This window comes from Etheostoma cragini, chromosome 11, assembly GCF_013103735.1.
Source record: "Etheostoma cragini isolate CJK2018 chromosome 11, CSU_Ecrag_1.0, whole genome shotgun sequence".
Classification (NCBI taxonomy): domain Eukaryota; kingdom Metazoa; phylum Chordata; class Actinopteri; order Perciformes; family Percidae; genus Etheostoma; species Etheostoma cragini.
In genome coordinates, this window is record NC_048417.1 from 7,792,321 (window position 1) to 7,811,692 (window position 19,372).

At 37.7% G+C, this 19,372-nt stretch overlaps 2 protein-coding genes and 1 long non-coding RNA gene across 3 annotated transcripts in view; 2 read left to right on the forward strand and 1 right to left on the reverse strand.

The window, feature by feature from the left end:
- The window catches only part of adcy5 (adenylate cyclase 5), a 72,169-nt gene extending 68,571 nt beyond the window's left edge, over positions 1-3,598 (forward strand). Inside the window, exon 21 of the mRNA XM_034885354.1 lies at positions 1,484-3,598. Within this exon, the coding sequence (XP_034741245.1) occupies positions 1,484-1,612 (129 nt within the window). The 3' untranslated portion in view covers positions 1,613-3,598. The remainder of the gene's footprint in view (positions 1-1,483) is intronic.
- A 2,473-nt stretch (positions 3,599-6,071) lies between these two features.
- On the reverse strand, positions 6,072-18,561 carry sec22a (SEC22 homolog A, vesicle trafficking protein). The gene is made up of 7 exons (XM_034884994.1): positions 18,414-18,561; positions 15,350-15,560; positions 12,465-12,628; positions 11,414-11,593; positions 9,920-10,038; positions 9,102-9,167; positions 6,072-8,753 (listed from the first exon to the last, which is right to left on the reverse strand). The coding sequence occupies exons 2-7, from the start codon at positions 15,529-15,531 to the stop codon at positions 8,553-8,555; spliced, it is 912 nt and encodes a 303-aa protein (XP_034740885.1). The 5' UTR covers positions 15,532-15,560; positions 18,414-18,561; the 3' UTR covers positions 6,072-8,552.
- Positions 17,527-19,372, forward strand: part of LOC117952594 — a 15,737-nt gene continuing 13,891 nt past the window's right edge. Inside the window, exon 1 of the long non-coding RNA XR_004658458.1 lies at positions 17,527-17,641. This is a non-coding gene — a long non-coding RNA (uncharacterized LOC117952594). The remainder of the gene's footprint in view (positions 17,642-19,372) is intronic.

Consider the following 19,372-nt stretch of genomic DNA (forward strand, 5'->3'; position numbering starts at 1 on the left):
AAAAAAAGTAATAATACATTTTCAGGCACAAAGTCATAGTGAAAACGCCTTAATTTCCTGGTGGCAGGTAATAATTCAAAATTTTAAATATGATGGAATATAATGCAGTAAGGGACGAGTCAAAGTATAGTATGTAATTTTATAGTATATCGGAAAAAATGCCATAGTACAGTACCTTTTTGTGTAAAAAAAAAAAAAAAAAAAAAAAAAAGAAAAGAAAAGAAAAAAAATAGTATTTCAAAAATAGTCATAAAAAGTCATGGTATAGTATGTTGAGAAGTGATAAAAAGTACATCAAAAATAGTAAAAGAAAAATAACATGGTATATTGGAAAAAGTCATACCATGTCGAATAAAGTGATAATAATAATAATAATAATAATAGTATAGTATAGTATGTTGATAAAAGTAAAAAAGTCATAGCATACAGTATTATGTCAAAAAAAGTTATACGTCAAAATAAGTTGTAAGTCATAGTATAGTATGTCAAAAAAAGTATAAAAAAAAAAAAGTTTGTAAAAGAAATGGGAATCGACCTGACCACTGAGCCACCATGACACAAAAAAATTGATAAAAAGTCCAAGTATAGTATGTTGAAAAAGTTATAAAAAGTCCAAGTATAGTATGTTGAAAAAGTGATAAAAAAGTCAAAGTTTAATGTATCAAAAATAGTTATAGCATAGTATGTCGGAAAAAGTTGCAGCATTGCTGCCCACTAAGCCACGTCACACTAAATAATAGAAAAAGTGCTAAAAAGTCTTAATGTAGTGTGTTGAAAAAAATGTCATTAAAAAGTCATTGAAAATAAAAATAAAAATAAGTAGTCGCCTGGGTAGCGCAGGTGGTAGAGCTTGTGCTTATATAAAGGGACTTATTCCTTGGCACAGAGGTCCCAAGTTCAAATTCAGCCTTTGGCGGTTTTCCTGCATGTCTTCCCCCCCGTCTCTCTTCCCCTTTCATACAGACTACTAAAAAAGTATCTTTAAAAAATATCATACTTGTATATGTCTAAAAACGTGATAAAAGCTAAAGTCAAAAATAGTTGTAAATATAAAAAAAGTCCTTGTATAGCATTTAAAAAAAAAAAAGTCCATATATAGTTTTTTTTTTTAATGTGAAAAAATAGTATTTTGAATAAAGTGATAAAAAATTACAGTATAGTTTGTCAAGAAAACTGATTAAAAAAAATAAAAAAAGACAGTATAATATATGTCAAAAATAGTCATAGTATGTAGATAAAAGTCTGGAAGAACATGCAAAATCCACTCAAAAAAGGCCAGCCCAGACCGGGAATAGGTCCAGAGTCTGCAGTGCCTACTTGCTGGCGCTAGTTGGAACAGTGCTTACCACTGATCCACCGTGCCACCAAATAAAGCATTCTGAATCAATATTCACTCAAATAATTGTAAATGCATAGAAAAGTGGTTAATAGGAACCACAAATAAGCTATTCAACTCACTGTCCCTTCCTCCGTCTGTCTTCAGGTGACTGCAGACATGTACCAGGTACTGAGCTCTTATAACTACACACTGGAATACAGAGGTTTGGTCACAGTCAAAGGAAAAGGAGAGATGATGACCTATTTTCTCACAAGTGGACCACCAAGCAGTTAACCTCAACTACGTGACAAATAGACACACCACGGTAGGCGCTTTAACTCCGCCTCTGAAATAAGAAGCTGGCTCATGGACCTCTGATAGCTTATGGGGGACTGAGACTGACTGAAGCGTCCCTTCTCACAGCGCCAGTCCTTTCTAACACCTACTGAGGCCTCAACGGGGATGGTTGAGAAAATGCATCCCAAAGCTCAGCATGCCGAGGAGACTATGAGTGGGAAAGGCCTAGTTAGCCTGAATTTGCCATTGAGACCAAAGATGTCCAATCAGTGCATAAAGACAGATGTTGCCACCTGTGTCGGTCTAAGTCCTAAAGGAAGAATGTTATCAAAGAAATTCTGTTGGCTTGTACACGTAAAACACAGACCGCTTTATGTGTATGTATATGATTTTATGTACTGTATGTTAAACACATTTTGTCCATGTTGTCATGGTATAGATACAAATCTCTCAAGTATGGACACTCAGCCAGCACTGCAGCACTATCTGTCCTTGAATATCTGATCACCTCAGTAATTTACAGACTGACAGAGGAGTCGCAGTAAGTGTGTCTTATCGTGGAAGAGTGCGAAGAGAAAACACTCCACAGTGTTTACAGAAAACTCTTCATCAGATCTATAAAGTTCCCAACTCACACTACAGTATCAACAGCATATACACAGACAACACAAAGGATGTCACTGAAGAGCTTTTTCTTATCTTCAACATTTTGTATTTTAACTTCAGAACACCAAACCGTATCAGATATTTTAGGATTCTATATTTTGTACATTAATATATTAGAGAGCTATCTATAAACACCAATGCGTATTCAGATGTACATATCACTCTCGTTTTTCTCGCTCTTTTCTTCCAATTGAGCATGACTGATCTGCAGGTAGTTAACCATTTGCTAACAAGACTGCGCCACTGATAATTTCAGTCAAACCGAGTGGGTGCGCACTTTTAATGACAGACTAGAGGACATAAATGCATCTGTCTTTTTGCACTCCAGTGCTTTCAGCCGTCCACCTCTTACTGCATCGCTCCACAACCACTCCTTGCTTGCTCAATCAGATGGTACGACCCAATGAATGTCCAATGATCTCCGATGAGGCCTTTAATATGAACTCTATACTGACGATGGTGATGATGCTCATCCTGTGGACAGGGACAGACAAGCCCATGTGGAAATGTGCCCTTTTATCTGAGCAGTTTCTTCAGTATTATTTGTGTTTTCATTGATTTAAGTGATTTCTTATTATTTTATGTTATGTTGTATGTTATGTTATGTTATCACCTAATCAACGCTACTGCTGGTTCTCTTTGTCTTTACAGAGTAATCAGTAAATGTCCAGACAATGTCAAGTTTTTAATTGAAAATATTGAGGATAGAATATAGCAAATTTGAGAACCGATAATGTTCTAACACAATTCAATATTCTAATTTGTCAACAAATCTTATGGAAAAAAAACAAAATCATCAACCTGTTAGAAAATGTTGAGAGATTGACTGACTCCCACGCCCACTGTGCCCTCAGCCACGAGCCTATTTTTCTTTCCTTGTGAAGACATAAACCTTTAAAACCCTGTAAACATTACAGAAGCAAATAAAGCATTTGTTAGGACTATTTGTGTATTTAATACGCATTTGGTGCTGTACATTGGGTGACTCCAAATGAACTACAGTAAATGGAGCTTTGACTGTGCCACCGTACAGTAAAGTACAGACTTTACAGTGTTTAATTAGAAACCAATAATAAATTGATAATACATCTGGATCAAAATAAGGCACAATGAAGTCTTGAGTAAATAATAAAAAAAGATAATTAAATATTTAAAATTCAAATTAAAACCCAAAGGGCAATTGCTGGCGCTCTGATTGGCCTCTTGCAATGTGTTGGCAGGACTCTGGCCAATCAGAGCTCCTGCTGCTCTGTGGGTAAAACTTGAAATGTGTTTTTAGGTCACACACTGCAGATTGCTTTAAATGAATCCCAAAATGGAAACAAATGTATAAATGGAATTACAAATGTTGAATTTAAGAGGATTTTTAAAATGGGGAAAAAAATTGTATTATTTGTTGATTTAAAGTCAGAATTAGGAATTTGTCAATTAAAACTTTGTTTTACTTAGTTCTGTAATTCATAATCAGAATGCAAGAATGCTTTTTTAAATTGATGAACAATTGAGTTCTATGATAAGATATACCAGGGTTTTACTACACAGGCAATACTTGTTGGTGTGATTAATTCATTGATGATTTTGGTCTTTTCATGTGATAAATGTATATTGCCACCTTTAAATTGCTTTTAGTTTCCTGTTTGAAAAGAAAAAGAGAAACTTAGTTCATGTGTTTGCTGCTCTGAGCCCGTAGAATGAAATGAACCTTGCTCTGTTCCACTTGGGTTGTTTCTGTTTTGTTGATGTAGTGTAGTGCTGGAACCATTATCTTCAAACACCACTACTACAACTTTAAGTTTCATGCCATTTGACGCCCCTGTGAACCCCTATTTCTACAGTGTATTGTGCAGAAATGTGCCATTAGAAACCAAGAGGTTGGATCAGAGATCAGAGATAAGGGGTGAAGCTAGGAGTTGCCTGAGTGGATTCTTTTTTAGGTTTAAAGAGAAGGAGAAGCTCATCTCCTCTTAATTTCTACAGCTGACCATCTTCATGAGGATAGCATGACAAGATGAGGCAGCGTCGGTGACAAAGACAGAGGCAAGACCATGGTTTGTTTTTCTTGTCATGCAAAACGCTGCTCTTTTTTACAGTCCAATAAACTGCTGAGATGTTTTACAGGTACTATATAATTTCTTCTGGATACTTTTCTGCACAGTCAACCGTGGTTGTCAGCTCAATTAATGGATTTAGATGAATGCCTGTTTAATTTGCCTGATAAAGGTTTTGCATAAAAGCTAGTATTTTATACATTGCAAAAGTTTATGGCCGAAAGTATGTGGACATCGGGAGGTTTGGTAGCCTGGTCCTACCAGACTCGTACATTTCATTTGTACAGGAGTACTGCAGCAAAATGAAAATTGAGCGAAAGTACGTTTCAACATGACTATGACTCTGTGCTCAAAGCCAGGTCTATAATAGTTTTTATTGTACTTTCTTTTTAATATACTTAACAATCACAAATGCATGTCAAGTTCAGATGTCCACATACTTTTGGCCCTATGGCATCTACAGTGGAAGTAAAATGCTTTCAGTGAGACACTATCCCCCTTTAATGCTGTCCAATGCACCAGTGTTTAAAACCCCTCTGCTGGGTTCGCGCTGAACTTTTGGATTCTTTCCCATTTTTACACGACACCAACAGGTGGCAGCAGCACTACATCACTTGGTTTGTACATGGGGTCCTTTGTCTTATTTTCATCATCATGGTTACTGTTAACATTTGATGAAAGAGAGGGAAGTAAAAATGCTAATCTGCTGATTAGAACACTGAGTGTTACTTCATCCATTACAACTGTATAATCTTTATTTATACAAAAGTAAAATCATTGGTCATGACATTAGGAATGAATAAGGGTCTTAATTCAATAACTTGTAATGTTTGCTGGATGGTAATTTAAATTAAATGCTCTCCATTTAAATAGAGCATCTTAAGATAGAGGATTTCAGGAATAGTCTGTAATGGTGTAAAAGGCTGCTGTACTGCAGCCAGTAACAACAATACAGGCTTTTCTCAGTGGAGCTCAAGCACATGATGGAGAAAACGTCTTCAGACTTAATGATTTTGAACTTTTTGAATAGCCAACCTGCAAGCCCCTGACTGTGTGAGCTCTTCCACAAAAACATTACCACCACTGACATTTACTTAGCATGTTAAATTGAAATTCCACTTCAAGTAGCAATTCACACCTGAAGCATCTATTTGTTATTAAAATCCACATATTTCCTGCACAGGAAAAAATACATATTCCTGCACCATTAATCCCCATCTGGAGGAAATTGTTTCTTAAAATGAGGCATCCACAAATAATTACAAAAATCACCACCATGTGAGATAAAATGTGCTTCCTGAGAAAGCTTTCAGCTGTCTCTCAATCCTGAGGGAATCTGTTGAATGTCATCCTGCTCAAAAAAATGACTAGGGAAGGGGAATTAAAGCTGAAATTCCACTGCTCCTTTATCACATGCTGGAGGCTCCAGCCTCCAAGGTTAGCTAAATGTTTATTTTAAATTACACAGACCTTGGATCTAATACCCCTTTATGTATATATCCTCTTTATAATTCTTTTTTTTTTTTTCCCCAACCACAGCAACATGCATCAGACCTTAAGAAACGCCTCATTAGGCACCAGCAGTGCTTGGCGTGTAGGAACACATTCAATGTTTAAGAAAGGAAAGCATTGTACTGTTCCAGATTGTTTTAATTTTTCATAGTTGAGCTCAGAGTCAATAAGTTCTAATACAAGAGTAGGTATGTTTCAAGTGGACTTGTGGACCGGATAACATTAGAATAAAGCAATGCAGTTTTATGTGTAACAGAAACTAGACAAAACTCAAGCACTTCTGGTCTCATGATATGCTTTAAATCCAGTGTTCAAACACATTTTCCAGTTCACAGCAAAATCCTCTTTTTTCAAGATCTTAATTTGCTGAATAAGAGAGACATCACTGTTTACAATATGTGGGTTTTCTAATCATGACTGGGGAACTCGTAAAATAAAAAATGTAAATGTAAAACTTTTTACAACAATACATACAATAGGGTTGCAGCAGTTTATTCTAAATACCTGAAAATAATTACATTTATTTTACATACTTGGATAAATCAGTATAAAAAAAATCTCAATTTCACTGTTCCTATTTTACACAACACACTCCCACTACACATTTACTGTGACTGCTGTGGAAAAGGAGAATGGGAACACAAACAATCTGAGCCAGTGAAGCTCAATTCAAATGCAATCAAGTCTGAGCTATATTGTGAAAAGAGCTATTAGGTCATGTAGGTGTGGTACCGCTGTTGGAAGCAAAAGAACATTCAAAGAGCATGATGATGAATCATATGAGGCTGAAGTGTTGCAGCGGTCCCCCGGCAGATCTGTAGTGCAGATGCCAGATGCACATGGAGTGGAGCTACATACTGCTTTTCATTTTTACTTTTAACCTCTTTCAGTAAGAGAGATTATTTAAAAAAAAATAAATGAAAAAGATGTTATGACAATGCTGTTAAGTTTCTCATGAACAATGAACAATAAAGACATGACTCAATTCTCCAGTTGTTGGCTATATATTGTTGGAATTGTGCAGGAAGCCAGGAAATCTTTTCAAATTGCCTGAACAAATCTCATACTGCCTAATAACAATGAATGTTGCCTCTCCTGACTGTAATTATGGTAAAGGTGAACACCGTGATAACATCTATTACACAGGTAAAAGGGTAAGAAGATGAGTTTTGTCTTTGGGAGTGGCAGAAGCAAGCATGTCGGAACCGTTGGGCTCGGTGGAAGGAAAGCACGCTGAGATGATACTGGCTGCCTGAGGCTTCAACAACACAGTGACACATCTATACAGCCTCCAACACAAACCTGTTAATCAGCAGTCACTTGACACTGACATATGCCATTAGGCAGCGTGGGTGTGGAAGTAGGATATGAATGTTAACTGTGCAGGAGTTGCTTTGTGACAACTAGTCTGCATAAAGAAAAAAAAGAATTAAATCAAGAAATCATTAAACAATAAAAGCTTTATTAATTGTCACTGACCACATGTGGCAAAAGTCAGTTAGTAAATAAATAGCTAAATCAACTGTCTATAAAATGAGAAATATTTGCAAAATAAGGTAGAATCATTGGCTCCTTATATAGAATACCCCTAAAACTGAAATAAGCCCCTCCCCCCCACATACACACAATGCAGCATTGCATAGTTTTAAACAAAGACCTAAACCAGAGTCCTGCACCGGTCAGGTTCACACAAGTACATGTGCAAAAAGTGCATGTAACAGACACAAGAAACATGCTTTCCTGGATGTGGGTGACATAAATGGGAGAGGGAAAACCTAAAAACTGTACAATAAATTGAACTGAATGTCCAGTTGCAGGCTTTTTATGTTCATCTTTCCAAGTCACTGTATCAGTCATAACAGTTATATGTACAGTTTAAACATAAAATACAGTATACTGTGTTTAATTTAAACTGTATACTGCTAAACATCTGTTAAGCCTGGCCTAATCCTAGGTAATAATAATAGGGCTGGGTACCTCAGTTTTGGGTACAGACAGAAATATGTCAGCACTGTAGCTCGAGTATTAAAAGCTGTCATTAAATGTCTTGTCAAATAATTAAGGGCAACATACAATTTATCTGATGTGCAAATTAACACCTGGAAATCTGATACCGAAAGGTTTCATATTCATAACATGCGTCACTTACTACTAAAGTGCAAGTGATGATAGTTTTCCGTAACTACTGGGGCTGAAGATGATGATGATGATGATGATGTATTAGCCATGGCATACTCAAGGATTCCTGTTTTTACTTGATGTATTTTATTTTATTTATTTTTTACTTTAAGTTTTCTGTACCCGAGTCTGTGTGCCTACATCTCTGTGTGTTCTTTTAACCCAGCTGCAAGACCTATTTCCCCTTAGGGAGAGTATGAGTTTTGCAAAATTGGACACATGCAGGACTCTGACCTAAACTATGGCTGCACTGAACAGAACTAAAAGCAAATATCTTCATCAGACAATGGTGAGAAGTAGACAACTTCCCCAAGTCGACCCCATAAAATCCTTTAGTGATTCAGGCAGTTTTCTTCAAGTCCACAAAAAGAGCTGTCCACTGGTACTGTAAGGTTTTATGGTTTTTCGTCCTGAACTGGGAGGACTGTTATATGTTTCTACTTTGTCCTCAGTGGCGTCTCCACTGTATTTCCAGAACATGTGCGGGACCACCTGATTGAAGGTCCTTTTGTCCTTTCTGTTTGGGGTTTTTGTCAGACATTGTAGTCTGGCGCTTTGCCCAGTGGCTGCCTCAGTCTGATCTGCAGTGTCATGAAGGCCCCCACCGCCACATGGAAGAGGATCTGCCACATGTTCCTCAGTTCATAAAGATACATGTTGGACAGACAGATAAGTGCTAACGCCAGGAAGGACTTACTGTTCCTCCAGACAGAGAAGTAGGCAAACAGGTAGCACTGAAAGGAGAACAGAAGAGAAGAATTTGAATGCAGCACACTGTGTAACTGACATTGACACATGAAAGTTTTTCATTATTAATGTCCTTCATGGGACAATATGGCTGGCAAGTAAGGAATTCCATCTGATAACTTTGTTCCACCCCATCAGTCTACCAATTTGTGGTGCTCCATTTAGATCCAGGAGGTGCACTTACGGAGTTGATGAAAATGTTTTAGAGAAGGTAGTAGGGTGAAAGGCATTGAGCTTTTGCTAATGTTAGTCTAGCTGACAAGCTGCTGAGCTGTAAAGTGCAGGGCTGTTAGTCAGCCAGTGATGGGCTGCTCTTACCGCAGACTATCACTTACCTGATACAGACAGGCTGCCGTGCCAAGGAAGAAGGCAATCACGTAATTAAAGTCTTCATCGTCATTCTGCAAACAAGAAGAAAAAGGATTGTTGTTTTTTTTGTTTTTTTTAGTACTAGTCATTCATGTCTAGACAAGGCATCATAAAAGCAGTATATATACGTGTATATATATATATATTTTTTCCCGTTCAGTCTTGTTTAGTTTGATGGAATTTGATGTGACATCAAACAACAGCATGGACAGCATTTGGCATGCTGAAAATTCAGGTTAAGGATAATTCTTATTTTGGTCGGTTATGACTATTGCATTGTATGACAATGTTGTGACAAAAAGGGAAGATGGGGCAGAAAACACAAGTAGTCTGAAAATTAGACAGATGATCTAAACCAATTCAATTGGAGTTGAAACTAAAATACATGTAGTGTCAGTTATAATCCCTTATTGTTTTTTTTTTCTGCTGCTAAACTTGGAAATGTCAAAGTCATTCACCTGTGAGCCAGAAAGTCGCTATGTAAACTGTAAAGGGGTTTACAACAGACAGTTTGGTGGTCATTTTACAGATGGCTTTATTTTTTTCAGATTTTCTGAAGTTTGACTAACCTGGAACCTGTATGATTATATTACTGCTGTGTTTCTTGCCAAATGTGACTTCGTTGTCGCATATTGTCACATTCACAGATCTCAGAAGATTAACTTTAGTTTTTTACCAATATGACAGCCAAAACTAGGAAAATCAAAACCTAGGTCATAGGAAACCAGACATTCCCTTCAAGAGAAACTGAGTTGTTTGAATGTGATCTCAGTTATGTCCCAACCTGTAGTATACTCTCTATAGCATGGACTCCTCGCAGCAGGTTTAGGCCTCCACAGAGGACACTGAGCACACAGGATACAATGCCTGGGAGAGTCACTGGCTCCAATATCTGTGTGGGAGCTGGAAGAGAGAAAGGACCATATTATAGGCTCAGAAAAATCTGCCTTGACAAATAAACTACAAATACATTAAGAAATCTACTTTCCAAAGGACAAAACATATAATTTTTGACAAAGACTTATATGCAGGATAAAATAATAAATCCTTGAATAGCAATAAAAAGCCAAGCATTTATTGCTTTAAATCGTCTGCCTTTTAAATTATTCCGGCAAGGTAAAAAGAGTGATGCGTAGCTATTATCATACATCCCTCAGGACTGCTGCCCTGAAGAGGATGTCAGGGGGGGGAAGACAACAGCTCTAAGTGAGCCAAGGTGGCATTGCTTAGCTTGGGGCAGCTGGGGTGTGGCAGTGGGTGGAAGAGGGTGGATGTCTGGAGGAGCTGAGGGGTAGGAAGGCTGAGCTACAGCGCAGCAGTGGAGCTGTTTGACTAAGCGGTGACCATCATGCATTACCCTGAAGGCCTATAAAAGAAGCAAATTGGTTGATATTTACAGATTTTTTGTTGCTTCCAAAATTTTCCTGTTGCAAGAATACACAGATCACTGTAGTATAAAATGAACAATGCCTCTCTAACAGCAAGGGTAGTTTAGAAAATGCTTCACATAATTGAAAGTGAAGAAAAAATGAGGAAACCCCAAATGAACCCTTAAGTATTCGTAAAAAGTAATTATTAAAAAAATTTTGCAAAGGGTTATATGATGCAAATTGTATTTTTGATTTTAGTTTTTTTTACTTTTGTATTACTATATATATATATATATATATATATATATATATATATATATATATATATATATATATATATATATATATATATATATATATATATACATATACACACACACACACACACACACACACACTATATGTATAACTTTTGGATCTGATATCATTCAGCAAAATACCATCTACAGAAAGAAGGACTTTTTATTTATTAAATGTTGGTATATAAGATTTGTGCTGATGCTCTACACCACAAAACCAGGACAGTACAATATCATTTTAATAAAAATGCACAGACGGGAAAGAATGACTGTACTACACCTTATTACAAGAAGCATGTGGTACTACAGGTTTAATGTGAACTTGTCTAAAAAAAGCTGTTTAAAAAGTGAGACAAACAATTGCAGGTAAGGATACAGCATTCTAAAGATAAAAGCAAGTGACCTTTCTGTCATTGTATTACAAAAGACAGTGCTACCAGTCTGAATAGTGCCACCTAATGAGAATAAGATAATACGAGATAACACTTTATTGATCCCCAATAGCGAAATTAAGTAATTAGCATTATAAAAGCAACCTTCTTGTATACATGGATGATGTATGTGTGTGGCATGTACTATGTATGTGTCTGGCAGCAGCTCATGTCCTACCTATGCCTTTGTATTTAGGGGGCGTGTGAACAGAGAATCCATTCGTAGCCTGCAGTTCCTCAGGAGAGAGCTGGTAGGGCGGTCGCAGCTTGATCTCCGTCTGCATGTCTGCCAGGTTGATCTTGGTGGACAGGGAACGTGGGCTGTTGTAGCGCTGTTTGGTCTTCTGGATGAAGGTGTCTTATGGATGAAAGTCAGCACAACAACAAGGTGGTTAAAATCACAGGAAATTAAACAAATCTTTGGATTGGATGTTTTCAGGAAGTCATTTTATTTAGTTATTAAATGTCATTTGTTTTTATACTTTCCCTAAACCTTTTCTTTTTTAAATTAAAAAATGTCCCTACATTTTTTTGAATATGTTTTGTTGAGCCTGGTAGAAGGTACCTTGTCCCATTCAGTTTAAAAAAATATACATACATACATACATACAGTAAGAAAGAATATTAAACGGCATACACATCTTAAAGGTCCCATGACATGGTGCTCTTTGGATGTTTTATATAACCTTATTGTTCCCCTAATACCATATCTATTCTCAAACTTCAGCCTTGGTGCAGAATTACAGCCCCTAGAGCCAATCCCACAATGAGCTTTCCCTAGAATGTACCATTTCTGAGCCTGTAGCTTTTTGAGGAGGAAAGAAGGGGGGCAAGGTGGAGGCTGGAGATGTGGCCTCGACCAACCGCCACTTTGCTTGTTTGAAAGCCATGATGTCTCTCTCTCTCTCATGGGTGGGCCAAATTCTCTGGGTGGGCAGAGCAGAGAAAGGGGAGGTAAAACTCCTTATGACCTCAAAGGGAGAGCAGGACACTCAGGGTTTGGTTTACAGCTACTGCAATTTCTAGTCTAGCCACTGAGGGACCATAGGCAGGCTGGGGGAACGCATATTCATGTTAAAAAATGTTTTTCATGCCATGGGAACTTTAAAACATGCTTCGACATGGGCTCAATATTCAGAGATATTGGCGAGTCTTGTTATTTCGAGATAGATCTTGTCCCTGTATTATTAATGAAGCTGAAACATGCTGTGAAAATCCACTGAGCTCACCAAATTCAATAAAGGAGTATGGCCGCACAGCGCTGCTGGTTCTTTTCGTGTCATAGGTGACAATAAACTCCTTCTGTAGCTCGTCCAGGAAGCAGAAGGCCAGCACATTGGGGTAGTTTGCGGTGCACACCATTAGGTATGCAACACCCAGTGCACTTGTAAAACTGAAACACACACACACACACACACACACACACACACACACACACACACACACACACACACACACACACACACACACACACACACACACACACACACACACACACACACACACACACACACACACACACACACACACACACGCTTGCTTGCTTTTCATGCGCTGCAATCTTGACAGAAACTCTAGAAAACTGTAATTAGGACACAAAGCTAACAACAGTGCAGACTATTAAAACATGAAACAAATGGCATTTCATTCTGATCGTTGCTGGTCTTAATGCAGTAAACACTAACTACATTTCTGCCTAAAACTTACACATTCACAGCTAATTAAACAATTCCACATTTACATTCATATTCATCTCGGCTGAAACTATCTTTTGGCCTTGCAGTGTTAATTGATACGCTAAGCACAAATTAAATTCACCAGTTACAAAGACTTCTACACTATCTGAAAAACTCAGAGCACAATTGAATGGAAAGTCGGTTATCACAGCAACATCTAATTTGATGTGAAACAAAAATGTCAACAAACAGTACAGGCGGATGTGATGATTATCAGGTAGCTTGGCAAAGAAACAAACTTACGTATAGAATATATCTGAAGAATGAGGGCATTTCTGAAATACCAGCACGTCACTGTGTAGTAGATGCAGTTTTTCAGAAATCAAGCAAATGGCTAACAAACAAATATCAAAAGGAGGTATTAATGGTGTGTCCTCTAGTTTCCCAATGTTGGAAGCACACAATTTACTGATGTGTACTTAACCTACAGTAAGTAAGTTAATGTTAAATGTTTATGTATGTACTAACAACCAAAGCAAATTCCTTGTAAGTGTAACTTGCTTGGCGAAAACATTTTATGATTCTGACTCTAAAGTTAATTTATATAGCATCTTTCATGAACAGACATCACACACAGTGTTTCACAATATAAGACAAAAGAAATTGAAGATTCAAAGGGGATGAATTTAAAAATGTAGGAGCCACAACTTCAACAAGGCAAAGTCTTAAGTCGTTAGTTTTACAGCCAGGTGGAAGTAACAACCACTAAGCATTGATCAGAAGATCAAACTAGTGACATACGGCAATAATAGCTAATCATAAAAATCACTGTTGAGTAAAAGATAAGTTGAATAAGTCCAAAGGTATAACAGGCATAATAAATGAGGATGCATCAATATGAGTTACAGCATGAATGTCAAAGAATCTTAAGTAGTATTTGTTAAAAATACTGCAAACTTAAGCCCCTAAATCCGAAAATCCGAAACACAATACAGTACTACTAATATTAAACAAGTACGATTTGAGGCTTTTGAATGATAAAACAAGATAACTTGTGTTGCAAAAACTTCTAAATTAAGTCAGCTAATAATGTTACAATCCTCAGTCATGGCTACTTTTCCTGCAGAAAGATATACAGAATCATCTCATGCTTTCATGACACAGACATACAACAAACATATCAGCTTGGAAAGGGCCCAAAATATCACAGATGAACCTGTGACTTTATTGACCGTGTGCCTCATTCTGACCTTTCATGTGTGTTGACATTCTTTCTTTGAATGCTTCTGGCTCTAATTGAGGAAAGTCTCTAATCAAAGGATACTCTGAATTTTTAAATGTTCAGAAAGCTCGTTTAAGGATTAGAGGTTGTTTTTTTTGTGGTTCTGGATCTCTGTTTTAATAAGCCTAATTAGCTCTTTAAAAACAAAAACTTGAGAGATTTTTAAAGTATTTCCCGGCGCACCAGCGGGGCTTTTAGAACAGAGACACCTCACAGGAGGGCCTGGATGTCATCACTCATATTAAAAAGCTATTTGCCAATATTTTTACCTAGTGAGGCATCAATGATCATGACGAAGGTGAGGGATCAGACCAGAACTACACAGATGAGTACAACCCCAAGAACACCATCCCGTGAAGCAAGGAGATGGAAATATCATTCCTTAGGGATGCTTTTCTGCAAAGGGGACAGGATGACTGCACCAAATTGAGGGGATGATTAATGGGGCCATGTATTGTGAGATCTTGGCCAACAGCCTCCTTCCCTCAGTAAGAGCATTGAAGATGGGTCGTGGCTGGGTCTTCCAGCATGACAGCGACCCGAAACACACAGCCAGAGCAACTAAGGAGTGGCTCCGTAAGAAGCATCTCGAGGTCCTGAGTGGCCTAGCCAGGCTCCAGACCTGAACCCAATTGAAAATCTTTGGAGGGAGTTGAAAGTCCGTACTGCCCAGTGACATTCCTGAAACCTGAAGGTCTGTATGGAAGAGCGGGCCAAAACCCCTGCTGCAGTGTGTGCAAACCTGGTCAAGAACTACAGGAAACGTATCATCTCTATAGATGCAAACAAAGGTTTCTGTACCAAATATTAAGTTCTTCTTTTCTGATTTATCAAATACTTATGCAATAAAGTGCATATTAATTACTTGAAAATGTTCTAGATTTGTTTTAGATTCCATCTCACAGTTGAAGCATAACTATGATAAAAATGAAAGACCTACATGCTTTCTAAGGAAAGGAAAACCTGCACAATCAGCAGTGTATCAAATACTTGTTCTCCGCCCTGTATGTGTGAAACATTTAGCAAGTAGAGTTATCCACAGTTATCATAACTGAATATCCTTCAGCGGTTTAATTTATGTGTGAGTTGCATGTAAAGGGTCTCTTCAAAATCACCAAACATTGGAAATTTAAAATTAACATCCCATGTGACCTACTTGACATTGTATGGTCCAGTCTTAAGTGTGCAGCGGTCAGGGAACTGGCTGAGTTTCTTGGAGAGACCCTTGAGGTGCCTCTTGGTTTCCTGAAGCTCTCTGTCCTGCTCATAATCAGTGGATGCAGAGAGAGGCAGGCCATCCCGGACCCGAACCACAGAGGCAAACACCACCATCGACATCTTACAGCTCTGGCAATCTTACTGTAGCCCTGCAAACAGACAGAAAAAGGGAATAAAGCTTGTTGAGAGTGTAGCAATAACATATTGAATGTTGTTGTTCAAAACAAGTCCCTTAATTTTGTTTAAATGCATGTCAAAATAAAAGAATTGAATTGAATAGATAAGTGACATTGTTCAATTTGAGCAAAATTGGGCATGGTGTGAGATCTGTAGTATTTCTGAGTATAGCTGAACAAATTACCAAAAATACAATGTATCTGCCACGTTTGTGATAACCAATCACCCGTTTATTGAACCGCAAATTCAGATTTTCACAATTTCTAACAAAGAGCATTTATTGCCATTCCCCCAAACCGTTCTATTAAACGACGCATTTAAAATATCGCTCGATGGCGCAAATTTGATCATGGGAAGCCGAAATTGTAATTGTGAATAAAATTTGATTAATTGTGCTTTTTGGACTTTTCTTGCCCTTGTTATATAGTTTTTTGTATGTATGTTATACATGTTTAAATGACAGGAAAAAACAATTTACATCAAATTAAGCCCATTTTCTCAACTGTCTGAAAACGTCTCGCCTACATTCCTATTTAAAATTCCTTAATTAATGATCTCATTGACTGAGAAAGCGTGAAGCTTCATGCACATGCGCCAGAATCCACTTTTGCTAGGTTTTTTTTTTGGGGGGGGGGGGGGAATTTTCCCTTCATTGCGTAGAGACAGTGGATAGACATGAAAGGGGGAGAGAGATGGGGGATGCCACGCAGCAAAGGGCCGCAGGTCGGATTCAAACCCGGGCCGCTGCAGGACTCAGCCAACATGGTGTGGACACTTACTGGGTGAGCTAGAGGCCACCCCCGCTAGTTTAACGGCAGAAAAAAGGGTCTGTGCGCCAGGCGCATGGTTCAAAAGGGTTGTATTCAGTGTCTTAATCGTAGGTGTGTTTTGGGTGTAACATGTAATAAACCAATCAGTGTCATCCCCCATTCCCTTTAAAAGCTGATGGTGAATTTGCTAAGCAGGAAGAAGAGATTTTCTGAAGAAATTAAAATAACATAGTGCTGGGCGGTATGACCAAACATTTGTATCACGGTATTTTTTAAGACACAGGCAGTTTCGCTGTATTATCTTTCTTTTGCTTGACTGGGCCTTTATATAGGTTTATGATGGCTTGCTCTACTGTCAGGAGTAAATAGAATATCACAAAAACATTTTAATGTCATCATGTTTACTAAATGCTTTGATTACTAAAGGGTTTGCTTGGCTCCAATATGTTATTATGCAAACACCAAACTAGTAAAATAAACTTAAATCAAATGAATACACATACAATCAACTTTAACATTGTTTCCATTTATAAACATCATAGTTGTAACATAGTTGTATAAACACTACCTTGGCCAAAGGTAAGTTAGGTTGTTGTAGAAAAGTGGGCGACTAAACGTAGCTCCGCTGCCAGTCTCCTTTGGCATTTGAATGTTAGTAGGTTGGCAGACGTATTTCCGCAAGGCTAAACATCTTAAATCCTGTGTTTTAATCATGGTTCTGAACCTGTGTTCCCGTCCCGTCTTTCTCAACAGTCTGTAGCGGTGTCATGGGTGAATTGTTATTGCATTCAAAATGTTGCTCTGCTGCACGCTTGAATTGACATGTCAAACGTTGGCACGGCCGAGTAGCGTTAGCATTGTGGAGTAACGTTAGTGCAAGCAAACAATGTTAGAGTGACGGGCAAGAACAGTGGCTAAATTATGTCAGATTTTTTAGAAACAAAACTTCTGAAGCGCAGACGGCTCCTCTCTTGAACATTGTTCTGGTGTGTCTCCATTCTTTTTTCATCCTCTAACGTTCTTCTCTGTTCTTGAACGGGCAGTAGCAACCTGAGCCACTCCCAACTTAACAGACTGTTATGCTACTTGGTTAGCTAGCAGCTATAATATTACCCAACATGCCGTCCGGCGGTGTAAATGATTAGCGTTAAAAAAAATGTATTGTCACAAATTGTTGGTGTATGGTGTTTAATCCTGTTAAGAGAGTTAGTTGCGGGTTATTAATTGTTGTGTTATAGAGTTACTACCATGCGTGAGAACGGTACGCAGTTAACAGGGCTCCTGTTCTCAATTCACTCGCAGATTACTTCGGCCATGACGCTCTATTACGGTGTGTGAAAAAAAGTGTGTTTCAGCTGGACGCACTGGAGAATCGGGCAGTATGAGAACCATACTTTTGGAACATCAAAACAAGGAAACATAGTAGAACCCAACAGTAAAAATAAAAAGGAGTATAATAGGGGCTCTTTAAAGTTGCTTGTTAACACACACACACACACACACACACACACACACAATATGTAGGTAATATAAACCAATCTTAATTTTGTGTATGTTGATATAACTGTTTATTGTGCACTGTCCGAATATTTGGACACTTTGTATTGTGTTGCTTTGGAACACTGATATTGGAACTCTCAATTAAAAATGTAATTCGACTGCATCTAATTGAAAAGACGTTTGCGCTAACTAGCTAACGTTAGGAGCAGCGGGTCTTTAGCTGAGAAGTAACGTGGTTTATTCACATTTGTTGACATAAAAACTCAGCCGAACGCTTGTCGCATTAGCTAGCTACAAGGTTCGTGTTTTCTACAGTTTTTCTGACAGGTAAGCGGCCAGTTTACAATATAAGCTACACCTGACCGTCCAGGCTAGCCAGCTAGGCACCATTAGTAGCTTGTTCACCAACATTTTCTTCCAGCTAATGTAAGCAGGCTAATAAGCTAACTGCTGGCTACCCAAACGTTAGCTAGCTATTAGCGAGCCTAAACAAAACACACAAACTGAGATAGTCAGTTGAGTATTAGCGTTAAGTATTAATAAATAACTAGTTACCCAAACGAGTGTAGCATCATGTGGACACCTATGATGAGCAGTATGCAGCTATAAAACCATGCAGTAAGCAGGGGCAGCTAGCAACAGACAGCGCTGATGATTCTTTACGTTTACGTGGCTTTTTCGCTGTGCATTTCGGGTAACGAAAACCTCTCATCAGCATCACAGGAAAAAACAAAGATGCTCTGTAGTGATAAAAATGTTTGGACTAAGTTTTGATTCAGAGTTGAACTGGAAGAATTCATATTAAATTCTAAAATAGATAGCCTATGTACTTTTCCCATGCATAAAAGTGTCAGTCTCATTTATTTGAATACCCACATACACTTTAATGCGTGTTTGATTACATCATTGTTCTTGGTACATTCACAATGCAATGATTTTCCAGCATCTACAAAATATAAATATTTGTGTTAAACTAACATAACTTTCATAATTATTTCCCTAAAATATCTTAAAATCTCTTGTTGTATGTCCAACACAGATTTTGGCTTTATTGATTATATCATATATTGCACATTGCTTTGGCAGTACACATCTGATTCTTTACTCAAAGTAGATTTAAAAGATTTATACTGGAGCTTTCAGTCACATTTTGATCTAGGTAGATGAGCGAACAGGACACATAACACAGAACATGAAGAAATAACAGTAACACTGCTAGTTGGTAAAACAGATCATGCATTATAACAAAATACTACTAAATATGTACTATTTACAGTCCAACAGCAGTGGAACGTAACTAAGTACATATGCTCAAGTACTGTGCTTCAAATCTGAATACATGAACTTTGCTTGTCTTTCTTTTCAAGCCACTTTCTACACTGTAAAAACTAGGAATGGTGTCAATTAATATTTAGTAATCAAACATTAGTAACATCTACATAATAAAAAAGACTATTCGTAGTTTGGAATTACTTTAAGCTGCATTCAACAAATTTTAGGTATTTACTTATTAC

Bases quoted from the DNA above. Each gene is read 5' to 3' on its own strand.
- sec22a (XM_034884994.1), bottom strand. From the start codon at position 15,531: ATGTCGATGGTGGTGTTTGCCTCTGTGGTTCGGGTCCGGGATGGCCTG. The intron at 10,039-11,413 runs GTAGGACATGAG...TCTCTCTTCCAG, and splicing joins CCCTAAATACAAAGGCATAG to CTCCCACACAGATATTGGAG. The intron at 8,754-9,101 runs GTAAGTGATAGT...TTCTCCTTTCAG, and splicing joins CGGCAGCCTGTCTGTATCAG to TGCTACCTGTTTGCCTACTT.